General features: G+C 32.3%; 1 protein-coding gene across 2 annotated transcripts; it reads left to right on the top strand.

Annotated features, from left to right (window-relative positions):
- The first annotated feature begins 1,733 nt into the window (after positions 1-1,733).
- LOC125866155 (peptidyl-prolyl cis-trans isomerase FKBP20-2, chloroplastic) lies at positions 1,734-7,396 on the top strand. Of its 2 annotated transcripts, XM_049546459.1 has the most exons (7): positions 1,734-1,931; positions 3,032-3,122; positions 3,183-3,403; positions 3,550-3,659; positions 4,576-4,684; positions 4,767-4,843; positions 7,200-7,396. In XM_049546459.1, the coding sequence occupies exons 1-7, from the start codon at positions 1,898-1,900 to the stop codon at positions 7,317-7,319; spliced, it is 762 nt and encodes a 253-aa protein (XP_049402416.1). In that variant the 5' UTR covers positions 1,734-1,897; the 3' UTR covers positions 7,320-7,396. The 2 variants fall into 2 exon arrangements, with proteins under 2 accessions (XP_049402416.1, XP_049402417.1); XM_049546460.1 differs by lacking the exon at positions 3,032-3,122 and having other exon boundaries at positions 1,745-1,931; positions 3,161-3,403.
- The last annotated feature ends 1,686 nt before the right edge of the window (positions 7,397-9,082 follow it).

The raw sequence follows: 9,082 nt of genomic DNA, 5'->3' as shown, positions 1-9,082 counted from the left end.
ACTCTCTTGTCTAAGAGGCCCTGTACATGCAATCAATTTTAGAAAACACACATTATTTTGTAAAATCAGATTACCCTTAATATTAATTATTCATTTCTTAATTTAGATATAAAATTATATACTTTCTCGGTGAAGCTTTCTAAAAAAAAATTCAATATCCAAAATAATTGAATTGTTCAGAGTTCGAGATGGATATTTGAAAATAAAATCATAATTTTAAATGAAGTTTTATATTTTCTAGGAGAAAAATTACACTACTGTTTATAATGGAAATTATAGTTTAAATTATATTCAGAATGTTTTTTTCCTTAATATGTGTGTGTTGTTTCACAAATTCAGATAATCTAGAATAGAGGAAATATCAATTAATATTTGTATTGTGATAAAATAATACTATAAAAAATAATTAACCAGTCATAATAGGTTAACAATAAAATTAATATGATAAAAAAATCCTTAAAAATTTATTACATGCCATAATAAAATTTAAGAAAGGAAGTTAGCATATGGTTTATAACGGCAGAGTTGATTTTCTGGTTACCCGTCTTTGGAGGGAAACGTTATGGATATGGAAGGAAACGTATGAGGTCTGCACCTAATAAGATAATACTAAATATAGTATAATATTTTTTAATAATTTGTTTGAAATATAAAATAAATTTAAATAAAAATATGTAAGTTTCTAAAATTAGTGGATATTAATCGCAGTCAGTTGCTAAACAAAGAAAGAAGTAAAAAATGACGAATGTAAAGTTTAATTTTTCAATAAATAACTTGATATATAAAATAAAGGAATAAGTTTTGTATAATGAGTTTCTAGCTTAAATACCCCTTTTCCAAAACTCAATTTTAAAAATATTTTCATGCACCTTTTGTACTTGTGTGACACCTTCAATCAAGTAAATTTGGCTGCATATATAAGATGCGCAGACACATATATAAATCTTTTTTTCTATTTTTTTAAAAAAATCTTCTTATTTTCTTTATCTTCTATCTAAACTAAGTTGATATACATAATTTTTAATTTTTTTTACCTTGTATTTAGTTTTTCTTTAACTTCATTCATTGTTTTTTTTTTCTCCTTTTCAATTGATTTTTATTCTTTTATTTTCTTTGTCTTTCCTTTTGATTTGATTTCAACTTTAATCCCAAATGTCTTGAACTTAAAATAAGTTAATTTAGGATAAATATCAAAATACGTTTAAAAGAGAAAAGTTAAATCTAAGGACACTTTTAAAAAAATATTACTATTATTTTAAAATAAAATATACTTAATTTTTTAAAAATAATTAAAAGTGAAGAGATAAAGTTAATAAAAAGGAAAAGAGTAAAAAAAGTTAAATAAGGAGGAAAATACATATTTTACAAAGAAAAAAATAAAATATATATAAGTTTTATTGTTTTAATGTCAATAATTATATGTACTAACTAATTGTGAATAATCAATTAGAAAAATATTTACTTTTTCATTGTTCACACACTCTCATTGCGAAATACTCATTTATGATAAAAAATTTTTATTTTAAAATAGTTTAAGGATAATAGAACTCTAGTTAAGTGTAACTATATCTATAAATAGAATTTCTAACATGGTTTAGGAGATATTTATGCTTTATGGATAGACATAGATTTACATATTTCAACCAAACAGGAGGCAGAAGGAAAGAAAAATGAAATATGGAAGCAGAATGTTAATATGAAGATATGCTAGGGGTTTTATTGTCAATATCTAGTAGTTATGTATACAAATTCCAAAGTGAAGAGAAGATAAAGTTGCTCTGTATTAACATTTGTTTGTTTTCCCCAAATAAACGACAGAGCAGCCATTTTTCCATTGCAATTGAGTGACTGTTAATGCTCTGAAAGCTTCAATCTTTTCCATAGAAAGGACAAAGTCATGCTTCTCAATCTGTCCAACATTTCTTCTCCATGTAATTCCTCTCTTCGCTTTTGACACTTTTACATTACTTTTGCTTCAGAAATTATTCGAATTATTTATCTTCTTTGTGTTTCTCCTATTTGATAGCTTTGCTATGATGAACAATGTGAATGCCTTTTTCTTGTTTGATCTCCCTTTCACCTTAATTAAATGCTATATTATCCCCCCAAGAATTGTCTCCAAATTACTATTCCCTCTGTTTGTAATTACTTGTCTACTTTTGAATTGACACACCTATTAAGAAAACAATAATTGATATAGTGAGTTTATCATTTTATCCCTATTAATTATGAAGTAATCAATTAAAAAACTTAACATTTTCAAGAAGTTCTACCATAAAAGTAGTTAATTGTGTCATTTCTTAATGTAATTAGGGGCAACTAAAAAAAGAAATGTGGACAAGTAATTAAGGAACGAGGGAGTAACATTTAGTTCTAGCTACACCTATAGGTTTAGCTATAGGAATTGGCTCCACTTGATACGTTTTATTCCAATGTTTTTTAAATCCTCGGAAAGCACATGCCTCTTTGCCTTCATAAGATAGGGGTAAAGCTGTGTATCCTCCCCAGACCCCACTTGTGGGAATACACTAGGTATGTTGGTGTTGTTGGAGAGCATGTGCCAAGGCATTCGATATTGGGAGGATTCATCATAATTAAGTAGTTTCATATGTGTTGTTTAACTAACTATTCTCCTTTTATCTAGGCTTTGGACTAGCAATGTGAACTCATATAGGATTATATGTTAACTTAGGGAACAATTTCCTCTAGGAAGTTGAGATTATTGTTTATACTAATGGATTAACAGTATTCCTAGCTCGATTTTTTAGCATCTTCTTAACCATGTCAAGTGGTGTGTGTATTACTTCCTGTTTTCAATATTTGATATTGACAAAGAATTGAACTTGAGCTGAGGGTCCTTCGAAAACAACCTCTCTATTTCCACAAGGTAGCGATAAGGTATGCCTATGTACGCTCTACCCTCCCCGGACCCCATTTGTGGGATTTTATTGGGTATGTTGTTGTTGTTTCCATGTATTTTTTGTCATGCATTAATCCCTTTATTAAACTACTTGTTTTATTATCAATTTAGATACTTTATCAGCTAGTCATACAACTAAATCTTTTCCCAGACAGAAGTCAACATTCCAGTGTTGCTTAGCTGCCACATTACAAGATAAAAGGTAACCTAACTTTTAACCACAATGTCAATCTTTTGTAGCTGAAATACAGAATATTTTCAGGGTTAGGGAACAGAAAGTAAATGTATTGCATTATGAGGACAATATGAAGCGCAGATCTCTCCTGTTTTTTCTGATTACATCCGGCATATCTCCCGCTTTTCCAGCTTTTGGGAAAACAAAGAGCAAAAACCCGTATGATGAAAGACGCTTACTAGAGCAGAACAGACGGATCCAGAGAGAAAATAATGCCCCTGAAGAGTTTCCCAGTTTCATCAGAGAAGGTTTGTTTACCCATGAGGGACTGTGTGGGTGGAAAAGACCATGTGTAGTACCCAAGTTTAAGACATCAGTAGTTAGACATCCATTTCCTTCTTTTGATACCACGATACTTTATAATGTGATAGTGACTCTTCAAATCCTTTTTCAGGTTTTACAGTTAAAGTAGTAACGCCTGACAACTATGAAAAGCGTGATTCAGGTCTTATATTGTGGGATTTTTCTGTTGGTGAAGGTGATTGCCCAAAGGATGGTCAACAGGTTTTCTTTCATTCTTTGTTCCTGAAAAACGTGATTTACTTTTATTAAATTGTCATTTATTTTGAATATATATATCCTATTGGGAAAATAGTATACTGTTCGTACATTCATTTCTCTACCGGAGACTTGGAACCAATATGGTACATTCATGATAAAAAAATGCATTTCCTTTTTTGATCATTTTTTATATGCTTTATTATGTAATTGTTTTGTTTGTATGTTATTGCATTCATAAGTTTCATTTGATCTTGTAGAAACTGTCGCGGCACAGGTCATTGCATCTAGTACTGTAGTCTTTTACCATTTTGGTTTGTAATTAAGATGATCCTTGGATGTGTGTATTAACATATCTTACTCTTCCGATAGTGGTTTTCCTCTGTCCAATGTAGACTTATGTTAGACATACTACAGTGATGGGTGATAGTTGTTAGTTGTTTCTTTATGGATTTTTGAGTACCAAAACAAAATGTCACTTACTCGATATAATTCAATATTAACTACCTGGGCTCCTTATGTAGTCATTGCTGAACTGAAAGCTTGGTAAATCACTTTGATCTTTCACACCTGAGTTCTATGAAGTTGACTAAGGACAATCATTGTGAAATCTATTTTCCGTCAGAGGAAGGGGACTGTTTTAAGTGTTATGTAGTTATTCTGACATATGTATGAATGCAAAAGAGCTGACTTGGGCTGGTTATATCATTACGAAGCTCTGTTGGGCTTAGTACAACTTGGCACCTCGACTTAGCGATGATCCTTTTGTATTTCACTTTATTTTTCCTTTGAAAAAAGGACATCAGATTTCAAATTAAAGAGAAAGCAAGGTTTAATTGCATTAAAAAATGATAAACAGATTACTTTTCGCTGATTATTTGCATTGCTGCATTCATACCCAAATTTCTTTAACCATTGGCAGGTGACTTTCCACTATATTGGTTATAACGAGTCTGGACGTCGTATTGACAGCACATACATTCAAGGTTCTCCTGCAAAGATTCGGATGGGCACTAAAGCATTGGTCCCAGGTGATCTAAACTAACACACAATCTTGTAATATCTTTACCTCTCAGAGAAAATTTTGTAATAAGCAGAAAAGTATGATTGCAGGTTTTGAGGAAGGAATTAGAGACATGAGACCTGGGGGCAAAAGGAGGATAATCATACCTCCAGAACTAGGACCTCCGGTAAGTGTCCTTAAATCTCCTCTTCAGTTGGATTCTTTTATAATTAGTATCATCTAAAGTTGTTATGTAATAAAATAAGCATCTAAACTGCTATGTAGCCTGTTGCATTCTTCTGATATCATTTATTTGATAAGAATCTATTTCTGATTCTGCTAACCGACAGAAGACAAGGAACTCTTCGTCCAATAATACCCCTTTTACTCGCTTTAGTAATTTCTTTCGTCTTCCTCACCTATTTAGACAGTTTGGCTTAAGTTGGAGTACCCCTTGCAAGGTTCAAAATGTGAGAGAATATATGTGTTCCGCCACCTCAAAGATGAGTTCCTATATGTTGGAGTAATTTTGAACTCAAAACACCTACTTGGACCTAGGTGTACTGATACTGTTTTAATCAAGTAGTTTAACAAGATTCTATTGCACATTAGTTTTGAGAAATAATTTGTCCTACATGTAATTGTATTTGTAGGGTGGGTGGGGGGGTGGGGGAGGTCAAAATTTCCCCTTAAGTAAAACTATCATTTTATTTAGGCGGAATGACCTGGGAGACCTCTGTACTTGGCTCCGTTTGTCAGTTGGATCCTCCTACTCATCACTTTGCCAACCAAACCCTAAAGCTCATCAAAACACAATATTTTAAACCCCTCTGACCATTGACCAATGTGGCATTAATATTGGTGAGTTGGAAATATGCGTGATTACACGCGCTTGAAAGCGAGTTAAAACAATATTTTACTTTTAAAAAATTCAATTTAACAAAATTAAAAAATAAAATTCATCTTCTTCAACCCTCCTTCACCCACAGCCCACCCTTTCTTCTTCTCCTCCAGCCCTCTCTCTTCTACCCCTCACCACATCCCTCAACTTTCTTCTTTCTCAAGTCACACATTCACTCTTCTCCGCCTCTTCTTCTTCTTCTTCTTTTATACAAATCAGTAGCCTCAACTTCTTCTAAAATTTTCGTTTTTAAGATTTGAAAAATATTAGTATCATTCTTTTATTAGATAGTTTGAACGATGAGATGCGGATAATGTGAAGGATGATTGTGACTATTGAAAATTTTAAAACTCCATTGATAAGTTTGAAAAAGCTTAAAAAAATAATAAATGGGTCTTGTGAATTTGTAAAATTACTTAAAATTTTTGATTGGGGTTCATTGAGTTTGTGTTGGTGAACTTGTAGTTGAATTTACAAGTTAAATCAAGAAGAATTTGATCTAATGGATATGAATCTAGTGCTCAAATTGTGACCATATATGAAGAAGATGACTATTTGAAACGTTTAAGAAATTAAAAAATTGATCTATTTGATTTATTTTTTTTTAGCACTTAATTTCACATGTGGCACTAAAAAATGATGTGGAATTTCACGTGTAATCGTGTCCATTACACGCACTCTGACCGGAGGAGAAAAGGGCTTGAAATGTTGTATTATAATGGGTTTAAGGGTCTAGTTGACAAAGTGATGAGTATGAGGGTTCAACTGACAAACGGAGCCAAGTACAATGGTCTTTCAAGTCATTCCGCCTTTTATTTATTGCTTCTTAAGGAGGGTATCAAGTCAAACATGGACGGAGGGAGTATTATTTTTGTTATTTGGATTGATAAAGGCTACACTTCACATTAGTACATAGAAGTAAGTGATCATTAGCAATTGAAACCCTTTTAAATCAGTTAAGCTATTAAAAAACATCAATTCTAAATCATGTCATTACTGTTTTTTTCCTGCCCAACTTATGGTTATACAATTTTCCATAGCATAAAAAGGTTTACACATGAAAAAGGAACCTTTTATTTGTTTGTTGAGTGTTAACTTATCCAAATAATTAAATATAAAATTACATTCTAGATAACAAATACAAAAAGAAGGGGAAACTTACATTTTTTAATTCTGTAATATTAAGAAAACATAAATCAATATGCATATTAATGGTTGTGGATCATGGTTTATTCCTTCCATGATAGATGAATAGGTGAGGTGTGGCCTGAGCTCTTAATGCACATAATTATTAATGCTTAGCACATAATTTTTCTTTCGTCCAAAAAGTAATGGTGTTAACTGAACGCATTGTTTTTTGCACGATTTTTTTCAAAGTTAGGATATTGTGTACATAGATCAAGAAATGTTTAGTAAAACGTTAAATTACATTTAGGCAAAAGTCACATTGAGGCAACCATTGCAACTTCCTTCCGGCTTGACCAAAATATAGGCTGTCAACACCTTGAAAATCACATTTAGAGCCACACTTATGAAGTGTATTTCTCGAAACTAGGATGTAAATTAGTACTCTATTGTGTCTGGAAGATGCATAAGTAGAACTGCATCTTGATATTTTTGCAATGTCGTCCATGTCTCACAGGTTGGGCCTTCAACATTTTTTAGCTCAAAACAGTTTGAAGTTTTTGACGTGGAATTGCTAGACGTCCAAGACTGCAAGCGTAGGACAATAGGCTTCTACTCTGATGTTATTTGCAATTGAACAATAAGCTCATGTTGTGAATATTTCAGTCACATCTTGTATCATTGCTATCAGGAGAAGATACTTTTTTTTGTCTTCTTTTTTTAACAGCAACAAAAGGAGGAACAAGAGACTAGTCTAGAGATCAGAAGGTAGTTGTAGTTCTGAATCTTTTGATTTATGCTGAAAGTAACAGGAGACTATCCTACAGTTTATAGACTAAAGGTTCACCTTTTGAACCAGACTCTTCCCTCTTTCCAAGTCTTGGTGGAAGGTAGAGCATTTGTCTGGTACTATAGTGGAGGTGCTTGTGAGTTGGTGCAGACACCACCGTTTATAAAAAGAAAAAATGTTCATCTTTGTTAAGAAATGTTGAACTTTTTGGTGACTGGCATATAAAGCATCTAAAATATTTATTTATAATTTAAATATCTTAATGTTTATCAAAGAGTGTCGTTTTTTTTCAATATTTTATTAGTGTGATATTTAATTACTATTTTTTATAATTATAATATTTACTCTTAAAAACAAACCGTCTTAATCACTCCTACAAACAACATCTTAATCATTCAAATGTGCTTTCAAATTCAGACGTCTTAATATTAATGAAAACAAATGAGACCTTGGTCCTTTCGGCTAATAACTTGTTTTGCTTTAGAATGTCAAAAGTAGTTCTCAATGTTGCACACGATCTTCGATTTACTATAGACTAAAATGTCATTAATAAACACCAAGATAAGCTTTCACAAATGTTATTGAAAATAACTAGTTCATTAGGTTCTGAAAACCGGAATGACATAAGTTAGCCAATGGGCATAACTAAGTATTCAAAGTGTCCGGAGTGAGTCTTGAATGCTATTTTAGAAATATGTCCAACAGACATTTTGATTTGATGATATCCAAATTTCAAGTCATCTCAAAATAAATTTTAGAGCCTCCTAACTCATCAAGCAACTCCTCAATGACTGATATATGGATTTTCTCTTTAACCATGATCTGATTCAAGGCTCTATAATCAACACACATCCTCCAACTTATAAATATTGAGATGAGAAGGAGGTCAAAAGATGACCTTATTGAAATCTGCCAGCCATCTTAAATATATAAACTACAACTAACTTAAGCTAAACTGTAGGCCACTACTGTAGGCAACTACTCCTAGATATGCTCCACATCAGGAGAGTTAGTCAATATATAATAAAGCAGTAAATAAGATAAATAAAATACTATTCTATGACTTGGTCAAAAGTAAGCTGAAACTTAAGATATGTTAATACACCCCCTCAAGTTAGGCATGATGTAACAATACCTAACTTGGAACGACATCTAGTAAAGGTTGATTTAGTCAGTGGCTTGGTGAAGGTATCAACAAGTTGATCACAAGCATGAGTATGAGAAACTTGAACTCGATTAGCTTGAACCTAGTCATGGACATATGCAAAATCGACAGCAACATGTTTCATATGAGTATGAAACAATGAGTTGTGAGATAAATAAGTAACTCCAACATTGTCACAGTAGATGGTTGGTGTCTTCAGAATGGTGACTTATAATTCATGAAGTAAGTTTCGCACCCAAGTAAGCTCTGCAAGTGCATTGGCGACTGATTTGTACTCGGCCTCGGTGGATGAGTGAGACACAACATGTTACTTTTTTGACGACCAACTGACTGGATTTGGTCCAAAGAAAAGAATGTAACCTGAAGTAGAAATTCTGTCATTTGGATCACCAACCCAGTCCGCATCAACATACATACAAATTAGAGTCAGAACTGCAAAGGATGC

This window comes from Solanum stenotomum, chromosome 5, assembly GCF_019186545.1.
Source record: "Solanum stenotomum isolate F172 chromosome 5, ASM1918654v1, whole genome shotgun sequence".
NCBI classification, from domain to species: domain Eukaryota; kingdom Viridiplantae; phylum Streptophyta; class Magnoliopsida; order Solanales; family Solanaceae; genus Solanum; species Solanum stenotomum.
Note: the sequence above shows the minus strand (reverse complement) of the source record. Positions and strands in the feature narration are given on the sequence as shown.